The sequence below is a fragment of the Epinephelus lanceolatus genome, chromosome 12 (genome assembly GCF_041903045.1).
Source record: "Epinephelus lanceolatus isolate andai-2023 chromosome 12, ASM4190304v1, whole genome shotgun sequence".
NCBI classification, from domain to species: Eukaryota; Metazoa; Chordata; class Actinopteri; order Perciformes; family Serranidae; genus Epinephelus; species Epinephelus lanceolatus.
In genome coordinates this window covers 30856905-30878052 of record NC_135745.1, presented here as the reverse complement: position 1 = coordinate 30878052, position 21148 = coordinate 30856905, and the positions used below count along the sequence as shown (strand labels likewise).

General features: G+C 44.2%; 1 protein-coding gene across 1 annotated transcript in view; it reads right to left on the bottom strand.

The window, feature by feature from the left end:
- Nucleotides 1-21148, bottom strand: part of LOC117272465 (semaphorin-6B-like) — a 45428-nt gene that overhangs the window by 20710 nt on the left and 3570 nt on the right. The window contains exons 2-5 of the mRNA XM_033651408.2: nucleotides 4358-4481; nucleotides 3310-3421; nucleotides 496-556; nucleotides 321-383 (exon numbers count right to left, since the gene is read on the bottom strand). Coding sequence (XP_033507299.1) covers nucleotides 321-383; nucleotides 496-556; nucleotides 3310-3421; nucleotides 4358-4478 — 357 coding nt within the window. The 5' untranslated portion in view covers nucleotides 4479-4481. The remainder of the gene's footprint in view (nucleotides 1-320; nucleotides 384-495; nucleotides 557-3309; nucleotides 3422-4357; nucleotides 4482-21148) is intronic.

The window sequence follows — 21148 nt, the reverse complement described above, 5'->3', positions numbered from 1 at the left end:
CACATAATTTTCCAGTCCTTCCCCACAGGCTATGAATGAGATATAAGGAGAGAATTGGCACAATGCAGGTGTGCGAAACAATAGCGTTCATGGACATCTGCTGGCCTGTGTAACGTTTCACTGAGCTAGCGTGATTAAGTGATGCGCTGATTCTGTATCAACAAGATCAAATTTGTGTAAATACCGTATGCAGGTGCACCCGAAGGAAATAAGGTTTCTCTAACAGCTGCTGTGCCTGTCCATGCGTGTGATAGTATAGATGGTGTTGATGCATGAAAGAGTGGATCTCAAAGTCAGAACGTTGTGTACGAGCACTGTACCTCGTGTTTGCCCTTCATACGGCACACTCGGATGTCGTTCTTGTTGGACTCCCATGTCCGTTTCTGCCAAAGGAGCAAACCGTGGTCAGGGTAAGTTTGTCATGTGTGTATTGGAACATCATAGTTGTTAATGTATGTTTGGGTTTGTTTTTGTGTGTAAGAAAATGAGTCTTACCTTGCTGTAGAACATCTCATCACCTGCCATGTTATCTAGCTCCACTCTGTACAGGTCATCTCTACAAAACACACAACAAATCAGTGCCAATGCAACACTGCAGAATATCTGATACACAATCTACAGGATGTGTAAGGAAGGAGTCAGAAAACAGCCTGTTTTTTTTTTAGCTTTGTTCTGTTTTATAATCAAGAGCCCTTTCCCATATGCATGTGCAGTCTTGGCTTGACTCAGTTTGGGTTGCATCTCTGTACAACCGTGCTACCAGCTTAATGGTAGGTCTTCAACTGAACAGAACATTTTCTGCTGGTGTTATTGTGGTCGACAACTTTAAATCTTCTCTTGGCACTGTATCAAAGTATGCTGGGTGCCCATCTCCTCCAGCTTGACTGCAATGTCTCAGAAGCACAGATGTAGTGCTGTTGAGTGTTCCGGATCGCTGCTCCGCAACTTTTTTTCTCCAAGTGAGGAAACAGAATAGCAAAAGTTTGCATGACCTGGTTAAAATTCATGTAATTTTTTTTGTAGGTGCTTGAAAATCCAATCATCACTGAAGCATATGTCATGCAAGAGAGCCAATAAAAACAAATGGAATGGTCAAAGTTGTCACATTAACATAATTCACGACATCAGTTCGTGCACTGAGTAACTACAAGTAACAATTTCACTTTAAAGGTATAGTTTGTGGGATTTCGTGCCATCTAGTGGTGAGGTTGCAGATTGCAACCGACTGAAAATTCTCCCATGTGCTACGCATGTAGGAGAAATACAGTGAACTGCTGTAGAAGACCATGGCCGACTCTGTGGAGGAGGACCAGCTCTGTATGTAGATATAAATGTCTCATTCTAAGGTGATGAAAACACAAAAAAAAACTTATTTTCAGGTGATTATACACTAATGAAAACATAGTTATGAAGTTTATATTCCCTTTCTGCCCATAGATGCCTCTAAATCCTGCACTCTGGATCTTTAAAAATTGCTGCTAAATTATTTTTGCTCAGTCCATAGCTAGCCAACTGTGTATGACATGTGCATCACTCTTCTGAGGGTCTGTATGTGTGATGCATTGTCGCTGATTCGGCACTGAATGTTAACGCTGAATAATGATGACAAAGCTCATCTGACGTCACCCCAACCCACTTGGCGGCAGTCGGGTGTGCCTTGGCATCTCTGGCGTGGCACAGCACAACTCTGCATGTTGAAACTGCTGATAGAAAGCGCGGCATGATTTGACTCAGTGCAGCCAAAAGTGCCAATTAAAAAGTTGACGATGACTAAGCGATAGTTGCAGAGTTATAGCAGCTTATGTTAATACTTATTCTGCAACAAACAAACAGGAAACACAGATTAGAAGTAAGTATATATGATGTCTGTTGCTCAAAACAGTGACTGTTGTTGTTGCCATAGAAGAAAATGTTATCAGCACACCACTTCTGTTAGACTGCCACCTGTTTGTGCTTTCTTTTGTGACACAAATCTGTTCAGGTCAAACAGGCTGAAGCCATTTAATTAAAATTGTGCTTCAATGCTGAGTGTGCAATGCTTTGTGTTGTACATTTGGTCAGTTTATCATTCCTAGAGGGACAGGTCACCCCAAAATACAAATTTTGCCTCTGACCTGTCGTGCTAATCATCAGTCTAGATTGTTTTGGTGTGAGCTACAGAGTGTTGGAGATATCAGCTGTAGAGATGTCTGCCTTCTCTTGAATATAATGGAACTAGATGACACTCAGCTTGTGGTGATTTTTGTTGTGCTGAAAACAAAAATCATTTGAAAAACTCAACAGCAATTTCTCTTTCCAGAAATCATGACCTGGTTACTCAAGATAATCCACAGACCTTGTTTCGAGCAGTTTCATGTGCGAACTATTTTCTTTCTACCTAACTACGCCCACCAACCGTATCACTGCGCAGAAAGCTCGTGCTTGTGACAGTGCAAGATGTAAACATTAATGGCATCCTCCATGGCTGAACTGTAATGTTCGTCAGCTCAGTGGTGCTAGGTGAGCTAGCAGTGGATGCACGTTTCGTTCTGCTCGGTGATACAGTTGCTGGGTAGTTCTGTAGAAAGAAAATAGTTCCTACATGAAACTGCTCACATCAAGGTCTGTGGATTATCTTGAGTAACCAGGTCATGATTTCTGGAAAGAGACATTGCTGTTGAGTTTTTCAAACGTGTTTTTCTGCACTTTCAGCACCACAAGCTGAGTGCCATCAGGTTCCATTATACTGGAGAGAATCTACAATTAATATTTCCAACACTCGGCAACTCCCACCAAAACAATCTAGATTGATAATTAGCACTACAGGTAAAAGGAAACACATGTATTTTTAATTTTGAGGTGAGCTATCCCTTTAATTTCAGCATGAGGCACAACACTCGGTGTGCATTCCTCTCTCCTCATTAGATGTTACAAGGTCATACTTATTTGGTATTTACATGAGCCTCGTATTTACTCTGTTATGTATATTTATGGAAATTTATGTAAAAGTTTTGATATAAACAATGAAAGCAAACACTTCAGCTTTCATCAGACGGCGAAATGTTTTTGCTGGAGGTTCAGATTTGGCAGACGGACCACACTTTACCCACTATTTACTATTTCCCATATTTCATATCTAAGAGTAATGTGAACAAACAGCTTTCGCTTGACATTTAAAAGCAACCATTTGAATGCTTCCTCGCAACAACAAACTGAAAATGTCCTCCGCAGAGTGACAGCAGATGGAAGCTGAGGCATCAAATGAAAGCAAAAGGATATTAATGCGAGCACGTCAGTAACACACAGTTGGAGGCGGTTGCCGTTGGTTACCTGGCTCCTATGTAGAGCGTGCGGTTGACTTGGAGGACCGTCTGGATGTGCAGCTCCTGTCTCTGAGCCGAGCGATGAGCTCTGCCCAAGAACACCGGATACCTCCGCACAACTAACACACACAGACAGACAAAAAGAGTAAAACACTCGCTGTAAAAATTAAATGCCTTGCTCAAGGATGCTCTGACAGCTGATGACAGAGAAAGCACTTTTTGCATCTATATTTACTCTAAGAACTTCCCTAACCTTCACTTTAATAGTGTCTTCACTCATTCTTGATGCTTTTGTTTAGCAAAACTGAGATAATGGGAAAAGATGAACGGTGCAGCAGTTAAAGTACACTGAAACGCTTTAATCCTCTTAGTGTGTTTTTTTTTTGCTTTTGTTGATGCATGCAGCGCCATAATGAGAAAAACTGTGTGCAACCATTATTGTAATTTTATCGTGGGATAAAAAGGCATTCCCTCCCTCTCCCTCTCCTCCCTACATTTCAGATAAGTGGCAGAGTACAGATGAGGTGGAGAGAGAAAGTGGCAGTATCAGACTAACGGGAAAGTTTCGAAGAGGAGGACAACGGTCTCCACAGGGAGCCCTCATCATCAGGAGACAGATTGGGAGAACGTCTCATTGTCCTTGACTGCGGGGGAGGGAGAGAGGAGGACGTAGTGATCCATCTCCACCTGTCTCCTCCCCTTCTCTCTTCCACCCCTCAGCCCTCTCTCTTGTCATCTGTATCACCCCATCCAATCCAATTGTCTCCCACTTTTTCATCTTCCTGCACTTCTCAAAATCCATAACAATCATCTCTCTGTCTGTCTGTCTGTCTGTCTCTCTCATATTTACCATGCTGCCACTGAGACACACAGGGTGAAGTCTCTTTATTTATCTGTATGCCCGGGAAGCTGGAGAGCAGCTCCACACCAAAGCTCTGACCCCTGACCCCTGATTTCCACATCCACCGTGAAGTCATTTATCATCAACACTGCACATACAGTCACACACTCTCTCTCTCTCTCTCACACACACACACAGCAGGAAGGAAGCATACCCTCTACGGGGACGTAGCTGAGTGGACTGGGTTCCTCTGGGAATGAGCCATCCGCCAGTTGAAGCAGCAGGAGCAGAAATGTGAGGGGAGGAGCCACGGTCGCCATGGCAGCAACACACATGCACTAAAGAGAGAGGGGAGAGAAAAATGTCATTGTTGTGTTCTCTGTATGTGTGCATGTGCGACAGCATATATAAGTGTGTGTTCATATTCAACAGGTGTGTGCATGTGTGTGTGACGACAGGGTCAGAAGTGCAGCGGGGTGACTGCTGCCACCAACCTGGCCTCAGCAGGGAGTTAATGTGTTTCTATTGTCTGTGTGGAGGTGTAATGAGGATCTATTGTCAGAAATGTCACTCCATTGTCAAGCTGTGTGAATTGAAGGGGACACTTACAGTCATATAACACACCAAGAGACAAAACAGTCACAGCCTTACAAAGCCACATTGGGTGGTAATGCTCCTTTGGCTAATTGTGTGTCTGCGCGGACATATGGCGGGTACATTACGGGCAATTTGCGACGGAGAAGGAATAGCTGGTCTTTATTGAGAGAGTAGAAAGAGGAGTGACTGGGAGAAGCTGGACAATGTCTTTCTAAAGGTCAAAAGTCAAGAATGCTCTAAATCAAGAGCAAGGAAAAAAAGGGGGAGGGAAAAGATTTTTGTCTTTAAAAAGTTAAGAGGCCACAAAAAGGTCACACTGTGAAGCTGTGGGAGGCTACTTCAGCAGTTCTTTCAATGGTAACGGTATTTTTTAACCCGGACCCTTTTTTTTCCAAGTTTCTGTGTCTAAGTGACTATTCAGAACAACATTTTTAAAAATTGGTTCAGTAATGAGGAGAAACAGGCTGCAATGTAACAACTCGGGGTATTTGTGCACGGCCAGTTTACATGACGTCAACTAAAAGGTGTCTGTTTTTGCCACTGACACCCATCCATTATCTGTAACTGCTTATTCTGTTCAGGGTTGCAGGTGGGCTGGAGCCTTTCCCAGCTGACATTGGGCGGGAGGTGGGGTACACCTTGGACAAGTCACCAGATTATCACAGGGCTGACACATATGCCCCCCCTTACGCCTGCTTGTTCACGGCAGAAATATCACGCTGCTATGCCGCCTCGCCGTTCTGTGTATAAGGTACGGCCGCGGAGTAGGGGGACAGACGTGTCTCACCTTTAATCCACCACAGGAGGTAGTAACACTGCCAATCGAACCATCACAGGAGATTTAAAAAGTAGCAGTTAGTGGCTAACTCAAAGAAGAACAGCTGCTGAAAATGTCCGCAATTTGGGAAAACACTTAAGTCCGGGAGTTCCTTACCCTCCGAGCAGAGGGCGAGATCAGCTGTCATATAACCAAGATGGTAATAAATTAGAATTGGTATGTTATGCCATTGTTATTGTTTATAAAGCGCTGCTGATGAATGTGTTATATGTCACTCTAGAGGCTGACACAGTTGCGCTACATGTAATGCCCATCACGCCTCTTTTGATTCCACGATGCTGTGAAACAGTCAAACATTTCATCCTGGAGCGGAGGGATGCTGCAGTCATTTGGTTCTGTGTAAAAATGCAAAGGCGGTATGAAAAAGGGACTTCGACTTCTCCCTATACCGCCATCTCTGTGTAAAAAGGGCTAATGTTTCGGCGCTGTTACTGCCACTGTTCCCAGCTCAGAGGCGAGACAACTCTGTTCAGTGATTGGACCTTTTATACAGAACGGCGAGGCAGCATAACAGCGTGAAATTCCCGCCTTGAAGAGGCAGTCTAAAAGTGGCTATAAGTACAGACAACCATTCATGCTGACATTTACACGTACGGGCAATTTAAAGGCACTTAACTTGAATGTCTTTAGACTGTGAAAGGAAGCTTGTGAACCCAAAGGAAACCCACCCAGAAGGGCTCCAGCCGGCCCGCAGGTTCGAACCCTCAACCCTCTTGGTGTGAGGCAACAGTGCTAACCACAGTGGTGGGTTTGGCGATAATGATTTCGGGGCTGTTTCTGGTGGAACAAAAAGGATCTTACTCTTGGACAAAAAGGTTTATCTCTGTAGGGATCCTTTCCATAATGTTGTCAGACACTAATAATAATAATCTGAGCCTGTTAGTGACGAAAAAAACACAACCACTTAAGTGGGCGTGACATCACGGTGCATAATTGCCCCAAGTAGTTAGCTTGCATGGCAGCCTTTTTCACCACTGCTGGCTCCAGCGCTCTCTCCCAGTACTGGAACAGTTTAAAAAATGTTTGTTCCCATTAATCACTGAAACACAGAAACGCGGGAAATAGGCTTCAGGTTGAAAATTAAAGTTACCCTTCAAGCTGAATGCATGCTGATGTTTAAAGGGTGCAACATTTACTGGGTTCGCCATCTTAGTTATGCATGTTAGCATGCTAACATTTGGTAATTATGACTAAACACAAAGCACAGCTGTGGCCGATGTCAGTGTCATTTTTTTTTAGCAGGGAGGTTATTTGGTGTACGTGACAAATAGAAATTTTAATCTGAAGGTGGTGCTTGATGAAAGTCACAAAAGCTTGAAGTGTTCATCCTCTGAGGACCATGAGTGTTGTTGAGACATTTCAGTCTGGACCAAAGTGGTGGACTGACCAACCAACAGACACACCAACGTGCTGCAGAGAGGGGTCAAACTGTCAAAAACAAGCCCCCATGCTCTACATCAGCATCTCTGTCACCCATTAAACCAAGACAGTGGAATAACACTGCTGCACATAAGTTACTACCGCTCATAAATTGCGGCAGCCACACCATCAAAAACAGGTTTAAATGTGAAAGCTTTTCTATGCATCGACTCAAAATGCCTGTGGTTCAGCTGCACTGTCTTTGATGTGTGGAAAACTTTGAAAAAGAAGAGGAGACATAAAGAGAAAGACAAGACAAATGAGGAGAGCAAAAAGGGCGGAGTGCTCGCATTTTGTCTTGGATTGCACAGAGTGCTGCTAAAATCCTGGAAAATGTGGAGTTTGATGGAACAGAACTGACAAGAAAGGTTAGAAATTAAAGAAAAAGATGCGAGCAATATGAACGCCTTTGCCATCAAATCAACCTGAATGCCGTGTTTCATGTTTCCCCCAACCCCCGCTTATTTCCTTTCATCCTCCGTCTCCCTCCCTCCATCACCTCCTCCCCTTCATTTCTATTTCTTTATACCTCTCAGCTTGTCTGTTCTGGGATAAAAACCCTACGACTGTTTTCAAAGATAGAACAGGTAGAGAGGTGGATGTGCTAGTTGCTAAGGTGATGACAACTGCTATTTGAAGTGCACAGATGCACCCAGATGTAACACACACACTTACTCATATACATAATTCACCTGTGTTGCCAACACTTGAGACGGTGCAGGCGTTTTGAGTGACAAGCTGTTTGAGGACATCAGTGAGGCGATGTGGTGCTGCAGACTATACACTGGGGGCCACTTCAAATCAAATTCTAGCCCAGAGATTGCAGGTTTGACACCTCTAAGCCGTCTCGTCATCAGAAGCGCCGGAGGAGCCCTGAGGTGGGGTGGAGGGGTGGAGGGGTGGAGGGGGAGGTTTGTTTCATCTTATCTCCATTGGGATTCCCTGAACTGGCGCTGATTGAGTCAGGTGCAGGGTCAGCCTCATTTCATTATGGCCATTTCATGAGAGGATCCAAATTTGATGCTTAAACCTAAAATGAAATTCTGCTGTCTTGTACGGAGCGCGACGATGGATGGATGGAGTTAAATGAAGCGTGTGCTCCAGAGAGATTAGGCGTCATGTGGTTATAGTTTGCGTCAGAAAATCACACCCTTTCTTCTCAGACTCCTAACTCACTCAAATCTCAGCATGCAGACATGGTAAACATATTTTTAGATTCAATGTGACTTACTCTTTCAGGGATTATCATTATCCCCTTCATCGCATAATAAAAGGTTCACAAATCGGCTTATAAATTACAGGAAAAAAAGACGCTCCTGACAGGACTTGCTGGAAAATCATCACATTTCAGTTTATTTCAGTATCAAAAGACTATTCATTCTTTGGTGTCTTACAGACAGGAACTGCTCAAGGCTAATGCAGAAGACTTTAATTGGTGCCAGTTTACCAAATAGTAAACAAATATAGACTAAAAAAGTGCTGTGGGAGTTGTAGCCCAGGACAAAGCAAGACAAAAGATGTTATAAGAAGTGTCAAAATCCATTTATTTAGCCTTTTCCATGTCCTACCAACTTGGTTCTTACATTTCTGAAACAGTAATGATCTCTATCAACCCAGTTGGCTTAATAAATGTTGGCACTGTACACGTGAGAACCGTTTCCACCCAACACTTTTGTTATGGTAACTTTGGAGCCAAAGGTAACCCTTCAGACATGGTACCTAGACCCTAGTGTTTCCACCGCAAACAGTACTCTTAACTGAGGGCGGGGTTGTTGTCATTCACGGCTCCATCCATCACTCACTGTATTTCCTCCATCAGTCTGCACCTCGTTTATCATCCACAGAATGAGGCTGCACGCCGACATCTTCAGAACAAAATAGAACAGGCTGAGTCTCTCTTAATGGGATATTTAAAAGTAGCAGGTTTGAAAGAGTTTCCCAGACTACAGCAGCTATTGTTACAGTTTATTAATATATGTGAAACTCTCCACGGTATGAACAGTGGTTACATGAGCTTTAAAACCAGCCACAACTCAGCCCTGAGCAGAGTGACTGTCCTCTATTGACCAATCAGACTGCAGTGTTCACAGCTCCATCTTTTAGTACCAGATCTGTGTGCTAGGTACCCCAACAGAGGGGGGACCAAACATGGGGACGGTACAGAGCGGATCCATTGGTACCATCCACAACTTTTCACAGTGGAAACTGAAAAAAAAAGCGTACCGAACTGAACTATACCGTACTGCTTGGTGGAAATGGGGCTTTATATTTGTGTATTTCAAGTAGTAGACCTGTCTCTTCAGGAGCCTGGTGAGTGGAGTGGGGTCGTCAGGGAGATTCAGTTCACCTGGGCTGGCGGCAGACCTCATAAGCTGGTGGCCAGTCTCTCTGCCTTTGGCTAAATGGTTGGTTTTGTTACATTTCGGGATGTGTCAAAAAATTAAATGGCATAGTTTAGTTGCTTGTTGGCCTAGTTTGTTGTGCTGATTTTGGATTTCTCTGATACATGAAGTTTCATAACAAGATTTGGGAACAAAGACCACGCCTCAGATGGATTCATTTCCGTACTACGAGTACTTAAGCACACCTCATCCATTTCCTCACCCTTTGAATCTGTTTCCACATCCCTCCCTCCCCAACCCCCTATTTTCTACATCTCTCCTTGTCTGAATACAGGAAGGGGGGGACTCCGTACACCAGGAGCCTGTGAGAGACGGTTCCCCCACCCACAGTCTAGACCCTGCCTGGTTCCACCCGGTCTTGCAGCCACTAGCCGAGTCTGCCAAACCAATCCGTCCATCCACACCTAAACCCCGCATCCTCCCCACCACTTCCTCCCATCCCATACAGCCCTCACCAACAACCCCTCATTCCACATCCCTCAAACACTAACCCCTTCCCTCCTTACCTGCATCACTCTTCCAGACCGCTACTTCATCATCCAAGCTCTCCTTAATCCATCGTAACCAATAAACTGTTTCTATGCAATCTACCCTGGCGTGGTCTTTGTTAGTGAAATAATATTTGGGGAAGGTTTGTGCCACACTTGACTGTGAAATTTTTCCACTGGTGGATTGTTTTCTGGGGGATACACACAGGTATTTTCAGGATGCATGTGTGTATCCTCACCGGGTATTAAGTAGCCACAATTCTTTGCACATGATTTGCTGGATGTGAAGGCGGGGCCCCTTCAATGAAACCTGCCCCAGTGGAGCCTAGCAGAGTTTAGATAAATATTTCCAGGAGTATTTATCATACATCATAATTTACACTTTCCAATGCGTCCACTGCCAGATAATGAGCTTTTTAAAATACAGTCATTAAGATAAAACATAAAAGAAATTTAATGAATCATTTAAAGAAGTGATGGAGCACGAAGTGTCACAAAAGTTTCATTTAGCCTACCTGTGTGTTTAATCCAGGTTAATCTAAGTATTATCCAGAAATATATTCTGCCTACAAGTCACGTGACTCTAAAAATACTGATACATTTGTTCAACTTGTACAACAACATCAGGATGCACACCTGGGGACACTCATTGGCCTGTTCCAATGTGTGTTCACCGAATGCTAAGAAGGACTCTTGCCTTGCCTCTGTAGGACCCTTCCTTGGAAGGACTCCTCTAACCAAGGAAGGGTCCTTGACTTTGAGAAACACCAACTGAAACCCAAATTTCTCCTGATGGCTGCTCCATGGGTGTGTGAGAGCTTGTGAATGGTTACTGATTAGCCGGTGGCACCTTGTATCGTAGTCTCGGCAACCAGTGTGTGAATGTGTGTGTGAATGGATGAATGTGATACAGTGTAAAAGCGCTTTGAGTAGTCAGAAGACTGGAAAGGTGCTATACAAGTGCATTTTCCTGGTGTGAAAAACTGTAGAGATACAGACAAACACTTAAAAACAAACAATTGTGTTGCATAAAACAGCCCTGAAACATATGTAGTATTGTTCACATGCAAATTGATAACCTTCCTAAGTAGCCTAACTTATTCTGAAAATAAAAATACATGGCATATCTGGTTAAAACATGCAGCGGCACTGCTGGAGGCTATGAAAAAAATTAGCAAAAGAGCCAAAGCTGGACATCCCTCTTTCCTCACTCCCTGCTCCTTTCTCAAACATGTATGCAAACAGCCCGCCACATACCAAAACCCTGCAGCCGATCATTAATGCAGCCTCCTCATTAGAGTGCGTATCGATTAAGCTTATTGATCCATAAGATAAACCATCAGATCTGGACCATGGCCAACATATTAGAACTCTGCCGCCGGCCAACGCCATGACAAAGGCAGTATTTTTAACGCCCTGGGCTATAAAAAGAGGTTTGAGGCAGCGCTTTGACAGTTGGTTATCAAGAGTTCTGCGTTTTCCCCGCTGAGCCGAAAGACAGAAGAGACAGATGAAAGATAAAAGACAGAGGTGGTCTGAGCAAAAGACAAAAAAAAGATAGCGGAAGAGAGATACCGCCTGCTGCAGACTTCCAGCTCATCAAGCTATAAAAAAACAGACCGCCGGTGACAGAATGAGTATCAGGAAATCAAGGGATGAGAGACGAGCGAGTGGAAAGAAGAAAGGGTGTTATGCTATTTGTGTCAGATCATGTTGGTGTGATAGGATTAAATGATGTGACACTGACACTGTTATCACGGGACACATGTAACGACGACGACAGCCGCACAGTGTAATCTACCCTCATCAGGCAACCCATTAGCAAATCACCTGCTAACACTCACATCATTAACCAATCAGCAGGTCATCTGAAGAAGCATAATCACCTGCGTTCACCTCTTATCAGTTTGTCCATATGTTTCGTCCTCATCGGCTCATGGGCCCGAGCTCCATTTAATAAAGTCTTTTTCCTCAGGCGTGCTCTTGTTCACCTGCCACAGCTGATGACAGGGGGTGAGCTGCATGCTGGGTAATTCTACACAGCCCCACAGTGTGCCAACAAACTATATGGAAGATATCTACTTAATGATTATCTTTTTAATATTTACCCATAATCCCATCCTGAAATGCCTCAGCAGCCTTTAGTGTGTATTGGTCATGTTTGCAGAGGGCATCTCAACTATTAAAGCTGCTGAGCGAGATCAATACACTCTCATCCCGCTAAACAGAGACAGAATAAAGAGTCCCATCCCTATCCACACCGAGGAGCATTTACTGACCACGAAGAGACACTAAGACATAAATACATAAGGCCTCAGCTGTCCGGGTGAAGGCGCAGATACACAGCGAACCAACGTCACTGATGCTGCGAGCGCTGTTGCAGAGAGCCATGACCTGTGCTGCACCCAGCCACAACACAGCCGTTAATTAATCCTTTAATATGTGTGTTATTCATGTGAGTGTGACAGAAATTGGACGCGTTAAACCTAAACACATCTTTCTATTGGCGTTGACATTTCGCTAGTCACTGTGTCTGAACTGTGTTTTCTGATGCGTCGCGTTAAATCTGTCGTTGTGATTAGGTCTACAGGCAAAAAATCTCTCTCTGTCTCTCTCTCCTTAGCTGCTGCAGCCACTCCACTCTGTGCCTTTGTTACCGTAGCAACCAATAGCAAAGCAAGGCAGAGATGTTCTGTTGCAGTAGATGTGAAAGCAAGGAGGGCGGGTTCGCCCTCTAACACATACAAGCGTACGTATGTGTGAGCGCACACACACACACACACACACACACTGATGCGTACACACACTGATGCATATGCTTAAGCTTTAACCCAAATCCCAAATGCACATCAATATGAGTGAACACATACATGGACACCGATATAGGGAGGTGGGGGTCCCCTCTCTCTCGGCGAGGAGGGAGATGGGGGAGCTGCAAGCATTTTCTCTCCACATTATCCACATGCTGGCAAGACAGTGTAGCTTATTTGAAATCAATATGTCAACAATGAAAAATATTCATTGAAAACGCAACAATGCATTTATTACACATTCACTTAGAAAAGATGCTCGCTGCTGAGCCCTATTTTTTTCCGAGGGGTTTCCCCTTCAAGGATGTAATATTACAGCTGAATCTGAATGAGCTCGCTTTGTAATCCTTCTTCTTCTGTTTATGTAAAACCACTCAGACTCATTAGAAACAGCTTTACTGGACATACGGTGAGCTGTGATGCCACAAACTTGATTTTGGACAAAAAAAGTGTGTGTGAGAATAAGTCTTTTGCTTAATGCTTTTTGTCAAAGGAAGCTCTGAGACTTCCTCTGCCGGATTATTATGACAGGTTGAGCTACAATTTTAAAAGAAGACGGATCAAGAAAGTAAAACATATCAGCACGAAGGCTCGGCTGAGATCCTTTACAAGCTTGTCTCATTTGTAACACACTTGCTCCTTGAAGACGGTATGCAGGTTAAAGCCCGGAATAAAAGCAAGATGGCCTGAGGGTAGAAACACAGACACGGGCTAAACTGGGAGAACTGGGTCACCTTCACACTTCAGGACTCCACCCTACAAGCACTATAGCTTCATTAGTAGTCTTAAAACAGATTTCCACTGGAGTGGAAAGGGCGTGAACAAAATGTAACCCTGTTTCTAACTATGGCACAGTGCTGATACCAGACAAGATTAATTCCAGGGGAAAAAGTTCAGACAAACATTGTGTGACTCCAGAACATAAATCTGTAGCTTGCCCGTCAGTAGCACCATCAGGTGCATCATGATGTTTGCTTAACGGATGTAACTCTCAGGTGTCTTGTAAGTTGTTACAGGAGGTGTAGGTGACATTTAGAGCATGAGTCAGAGTCTAAGCCAGGGCTGCCTGCACATGGCTCTCAATATGGAGGTGACTGAGCTGTTGGCCAGCAGCTAGTGGTGCTAACAGTGCCAACAACAGCAACAGTGCTGACAGAGCTAACCGGGCTAACATGGGGGAGAACTGGAGGGTGGGCGTTATGCCTCCTTGACAACATTGTTTCGCCACTGTAGGTAGGGACGGCGGTATCAGCGGTAGGAGTGCAGTGCAGACCAGCGGCGATTAGCAAGCCAGTAGGATACACACAATCTATGACAACAAAGAACAGAGAAACTCAGATTACAACAGACATAGATGTAGTGTGACTTCATTCTCTGCTCAGGGTGCCATTACTGCGCTATATCTTTACATAGCAAATGTTTCTTTGCTGCTAAATTAATGCTCTGAATGTTGTTTACAGCTCATTCAAGAGGGATGTTTTGAATCTTGGATCTGAGATTTCACTTTAGTGTCTTTTTTTAAAAGAAACTTTTAACACAAAGCATAAAAAGTGAAATTGGAAAATATAACAATGTGCAGACTTCAAGAAAGAAGTTGGTAATTGGAAACCAGTATTTAACGGAAAAATATTAGCACTCTTACACTGGTGTGAGCACTTGGCTTGTCTGATTAGCCCCTCTTAAACTGCCAGATTTTCTGCGAATGTCAGGCCCTTTTGCCAGCAAGCTGCGAGCGTTTAGACCAACAGAGCCGAATTGGCGAGTTGATCCGAGGTGCCCAATTTTCCGCCTCGTAGGATAGTCATATTGGCGGAACCCTTTTAGTTTAAACAGACCGAGGCGGCCTTCTGCAACGGGAGGGGCTGTTGATGACTTGTGGGAGGAGCTGTTGATGACACCGCACATGCGAGCCACCGGCGGTGGATAAACAGGAAACAGCTGATAGCAGGAATTAGCGAGCAGCTAGTAGCAAGAGACACTGTAAAGATGAGCAACTGGGGAGACAAGGCATTGCGCGCCCTCCTTGCCCTCGCAAACAAAGAGGCCATTAACTGTCAGATGACGGGCATGGTGAGGAACGGGCCGACTTACGAGAGAATTGCCGAAGGACTGACCAGCTGCGGCTTCCCTCCCACGTCACTGTTTACGTCACACGCTGAGCTACACGTTTTGTTACTTGCTCACGCCCTCCATTGCCCCAAAAAAGGCGCATTCTGTATAAACAACAGTAGGTAGGTGGCATTTTGCTGCACTCCCCGATTTTGTTTTTATACTGCCAATGCTGAACGAAGACTGATTGGGCTTTCCTGCAAATTTGCAAATTCCTGTTTAAAAAGGGCTATTGACTCAGTTGAAAAATATATATGACAAACACACGGATCTGAAGAATCCAGAGGGGTTAAAGCTCAAAATTTAAAGATATATTATGCAGGATTGTCTTAAGAAAACTGTGTATAGACTCAATCATCCCGTATAACCCACTATAAAGTGTGCAGTGGTGTATTTATCTGCAGAGACTCTGCCCTCCGCCTGTATTTCCGTCATATTTTCCTGTGGTTGGGATGTTTATGGGCATGTATCCCCCCAGCCAACAACAGTACACAGGCGAGGTCTGGACTTCATAAAAAGGTAGCGAACAAGTGGAAGCTATGAAAATCGTAGACACAGCATTGAAAAAATGCAAATACATAAGTGAAATGCAAAGCAGAAAACGAGAGTTAATCTGGGGCTAGATAGATGGACTTGCACTTGTATATTGCCTTTCCAGTCTTTCGACCATTCAAAGTATTTTTACACTACAGATTCACACACACATTTACACACGTGTGGCCAAGGCTGCCATACAAGGAACCACCTGCTACTCGGTTTAGACATTCACATACACTCACACCCCGATGGTACAACCATCCAGAGCAATGTGGGGTTCAGTATGTTGCCTAAGGATACTTCGACACGCTGACTGGAGTGAACTGCCAACCTTCCGATTAGTGGATGACCTGCTTCTAGTGGGCCACAGCCGCACATTAGCTGTGGTAAAGCCAAAGGTTGGTTTTCACTTTTGCTGGTGAGCACTAAAGGAGGGGATGAGGAGTGATGTAGAGTTTGCCTGTTTTCTGTAGGAGAGGTGGGTGTAGTTGGACAGGCAGTATACCTTTGGCCTACCAAGCTACTAGTATTTAGTCCTGCCAGTGTTGGTAGCTCATAACTCGAATATTAAACTTCCATTTTTAAAAGGAACAAACTAACAAAACACTCTCCACCAGAAATTAAATGAACAATTTCTTCAATTTCACAAATTCACAGCACCAGCTCAGGTGGTAAATGTTTCTAAGGTCCACACATTGCTGTAGAGATAACTGTTAGGTAACTGGGCTGGATGCAAGATCAAAATGGTTGCCGTGGGAATAATTATTTGCTGTATTAATATTCTACCATATCATGTGGCAACACCGGTAGAACAACATGCTGTCAAAGCAAACCAAACAGGTCAGAGTGAAGACAAATGCGCACACGGATATGTATTCAGATTCCTGTTCACACAGACGCAAACACAGTGCAAACGTGCATGCACATACCCACCCATGCACACGCACAGGCACACACACACACACACACACACACAGTCATGCTCTCTTCGGCAGTGGAATCACTGTGTCAAGTCTTTATCTTATCGAGGTGGAGGCGATATTCCCTCAAGTGGCTGCCTGTCTCCTCGGAACAGGTCTAATCAGAGTTAAGGGAATCTGTCTTTTGCTGTTAAATATCCTAAAATACTATTCAATCTACAGGGTCATTTATATGCTAATGCAAAGGTTACCTCTGCATAGGCCTTTGACGCAGCTGTGCGCTGTTAGGTTATGCGTGCGAAAGAGGAAAAGAGGAGATGGGAAGAAGAGAGAGATAGTGGGAGCGAAGAATGAACTAAAGAGGGAGATGAAAAGAGAAGATGCAAGCAAAGGTAGAGAAGAGAGATGAAGGAGAGCAGGGAAGAAACAGAGACAGAGAGGAAGGGAGATATTCCCCTGGGTGAGTGCCATAGGTAATTAAAATAGGATGGACAGAGCTGGAGTCTAGCCAGAGAGAGCTCCATCTCCCCTCAGACTTCTTCCCCAATCAGGCCTTCTGCCTAAAGCCAAATTGCTGCTAGTGACAGACACACAGTAGCCCGTGGATGCAGTGAGTTATCAGCTTATGGTTAATGGACATGTACATGCAGTGGGATAAACACAAAGCTCAGAGAATGCAGGTGAAAAACAATCAAACGCTCGCAAATGACAAAAATTTGGGCTGCGAAACAGGGAATGAATGTGCATCTGGTGCTGCACTGAGACTGAGAAAGAAATGCACATGAAAACGACACAAACACACACACACACACACACACACACACACACACACACACACACACACACACACACATTTATGGTGCTGTACGAGCTGCAGCAAGGGCAAACGTTACTAACCAGAGTTTGACTGCAGTAAGCACATATACATTCACTGCACAGCTCTGAGCTAGAGGCGAGCACATGAGTATGCGGTGCACGCACTCAGACACACACTATGAGCACAGAGTCGAAACACACGCACACTCCGGTGCGTACGACGGCAACGAAGACGCAGTCTAATTACACAACAGTGACAGGCGGTTCTCGTCTGTGAATTTCACCCATTTTAATGCCGCTATTATTCTGTTTTGTCACACAGTGTTAATGGTGCACTTTGTACTGTACGAGGTAGTCCATGACATCTGTCTCTGGGGAGCATTTTTCTTTCTGCTTAAGTGTCTTATGGTAACCTTTGTGATTTTCTAATATGAAGCACAAAGAAGAATCATCTTACTGCTTGAAAACTGGTGTTCCCTTGGTATAAATAAATCGTGATACCAGCCAAAAGTATCAGTTCTTTGTTGTATATTTGGTTTGTTTGCTCTCTGGGTTTGACTGACCACAGCCCAACATCTCCCCGCCTGTCATTTTCTACTTCAACAAAGACTATGCTAAATAGGCTGTGCTAATGTCTCAAACGTGGCAGCCATTACCATATATCTCATACACAGTTAGTGGCTTCACTTAGAGGGAGGCTCGGCTGAAAGGTAGCTCATACTCTCGTCATGCTGCTCTTTGTGTGCTGTGATCACCACTAAGAGTAAATATAGCTCTTTTGGCGGAAGCCTGCTAAGAGGATCACAGCTCACAATAGGTGGTCTACACACAACACATATCAAATTGCCAGAGAACCTGCTCGTGGATTGACATACACACACCTACAGACAGCATACACAGCCGTTCGTGGAGACGACGCCTCCCCTGAGAGCTCTCTCCTCTCCTCGCAGGTATAATTGTGTTTCTGCTACACTTTGTTCCTCTCCCCTCAGTTGTGACTGGGCCCCAGATGAAAAGCCATAATTAAAAGAGAAAAGTTGTGTTTGTTTCGGAGTAGGGACGGGTGTGGGAGAGGACAGGATGAAGGAGCGAGGAAGATTAGCCACAACAAAGCTTCATCAGGCTACAAAACCATCTCGAGTAGCTGGGAGACAAAGGACTCGGATGCGCCTTTATCTCCCAATAAAAAAGTCCTCCAAATCCCTCTGGCTAAGCTGCCATAACTAAAGCCTGCCGTTGGCTTAGGTGCTGGCTGAATTTGTTGGACAACAAAAGCAGCAAAATATGAGAGGGTAGACCAAGCTCCCGAGAAATATGTATACCTCCGTTCATTTTGTGCAGAGAAGCAAAAAGTCAAGTGCCTCAGCGGTGGCATTTGAGAAAAGGTTACTTTGTTATTTGCTTATTTTGTTTTGTTTGTGTGTGCGTGCGGACGTGTGTGAGTGCGCTCAGTGAGAGTATGAAGTGGACGCTCATTTTCTCACTTTGCAATTTTGCGATGTAAATGAGATCACAGAAGGTAGGAGATTAGACTACCTTTATCTCTGGAAGTTGAAACAGCTGTGATATCACTCACAACCAATTTGCCAGGTAGTTAAATGGGAGGACCAGCTGCATGCAAAGAGATGCGTCCATTTGGGGGACAAAACTAACTCGTACTTCTTATGACCCTCACATACACTACAACAATACACTCATAAAATATGCATGTGTGTACCTTGAGCAGCCACACAGACCTTGTAAGTCCAGCCTGGTCTCATAAAAGTATGTGGAATGGACACCTCTGAACAGGGTGGTGGGCACGAAATGTGTTTAAAATACGTGCTAGCAACATTAAAACAATGCCAAAGCAAAGTCAGTGAGGATCTTGTCGTGTCTTGTCTTGTCGTGGTGGAGACATGAATTAAGTAGAAAGAGAGAGAAAGTCTGCGTAAGGCAGCTGAGAGGGGTTGTCAAACAAACATGGACTTTCAACCAGGAGACTAATGTTTGTGTCTCACGTGAAAGCAAAAGTAAACATGACTTAATAGACTTTATATAACAACGCAAAGTACTTTACATAACTACCAAGGATAAGCAAGTACACCATTGTCTGTGTCTGGGTTTGTACCTGTTCAACCAAATAAATCATCTGTATTCATATCTCTACAAGATCTCTACATGGCGGCATGCCGGTGCAGTGGTTAGCATTGTCGCCTCACAGCAAGAGGGTTCCTGGCATTGGCGAGCCCTTCTGTGTGGAGTTTCCATGTTCTCCCCGTGTTAGCGTGGGCTTTCTCCAGGTGCTCCGGCTTCCTCCCTTCCATTCCCAAAGACATGCAGGTTAACTGGTGACTTTGGTGAAATTGTCCGTAGGTGTGAATGTGAGTGTGAATGGTTGTCTGTCTCTATGTGTACCCCGCCTCTCGCCTAGTGTCAGCTGGGATAGGCTCCAGCCCCCCCGCAACCCCTAACAAGATAAGCGGTTAAGGAAAATGACACTTTTAACCAGAATGGGTGGAGTTTAAACTGCAAGTGAGTAAAACCTACCAAAAGTTGTCATTAAACTTGAAATTGATATGGCTTAATCTGAGTGTTCTGCTCAACCCTAGTAACTACGCAATATACCTTACATCACTTATGTCCTGTACAAAGATATTCTAACCAAAGTCATGTTTTTTCGTGAGCTTAACCAAGTATTTTTTGTTCTCTAAACCTAACTAAGTGTTTTTCTTTCCCTAAATCTAACCAAAACTGCGACTGCTTCACAACTGTGACCGTTCGTAACAGACATAACAGATTAGCAGCACATAATTTAACACATTTGATGCCAACCTCCATGTCTATTGTTAAAAGCTTGTGTCCATTTCACACATTTCTTATAGATTGTGTAAAATAATGGACGTAGCCACCTTGAAGTCACTCATTGTTTGTGGATTCCTATTTTGAATCCTAAAGTTTAGCATTTTGCTGTTACCATCTTGTTTTTTTTGGCACCAAAGGCAACTAAATTTGGATGGGAGGGTGGAGCTGTGGAGGAGGGAGGGCTGGATCTGAATCACAGACTTTGGTAAAGTCAGCAGACAGCCTGTCACTTAATTATGCAGAGCTGTAAGCCTTAATAAAATGTAAATGGGTGAGTTTAAAAAGGAATTGTCATGAAGGGTGAAACCAATATTTTTTTTGTACCAGGCTGTAAATATTGAGGTGCTGCACGGTGGTTAGCACTGTTGCCTCACAGCAAGGGTTCCTGGTTCAATCTCAGGAGCGACTGTGCGGAGTTTGCATGCTCTCCCCGTGTCAGCATGGGTTTTCTCCAGGTAATTGGTGACTCTGAATTGTCCGTAGGTGTGAATGTGAGTGTGAATGGTTGTCATGTGTCAGCCCTGCGATAGTCTGGCGACCTGTCCAGGGTGTACCCCACCTCTTGCTCAGTGTCAGCTGGGATAGGCGTTACGAAAATGGATGGATGGATGTAAATGTTAATTTCTGCTCTTAAGTTGGAGATTCTAACATGGGTGTCTATAGGGATTTACTCGTTTCTGGAGCCAGCCTCAAGTGGCCATTCACGGAACTGCAGTATTTGGCACTTATGCGTTGGCTTCATTTTCCTAAGCTTGGAGGTTGCCCCTTGGTAACTAGTCAAAGTACATAAGTTTACGTCACTTTCATCCGATACATAGTTATTTTAGACAATTACAATCTTTTCCTAAACCAAGTATTTTCTGTTCTCCAAACCTAACCAAACTGTGACCGTTCACGTCACCAGTACGTAATGTTAACACATTTCATGCCCAGCACCACGTAAAATGTTGTTAAGAGGTGTCAATTTCATTTATTTCTGTGAGATTATATTGGCATGTCACATCATCTACCTGCAGTGGTAATGATGATGATGATGAGGGGGCGTTAGAGGGGTTGTTAAAGGTATACTATGCAGGATTGTTAGCCATCCCAAGATTCACTCTCGTTTGCCGTTTTGCCTTGCCTCACTATATTTGTGTTTTTCAGCGCTGTGTCTCTTGGATTCCTGCTGCTTACAGTCTGGCACCTGGTTGCCACCTTTTTACAGAGCCCCAGCCTCACCTAA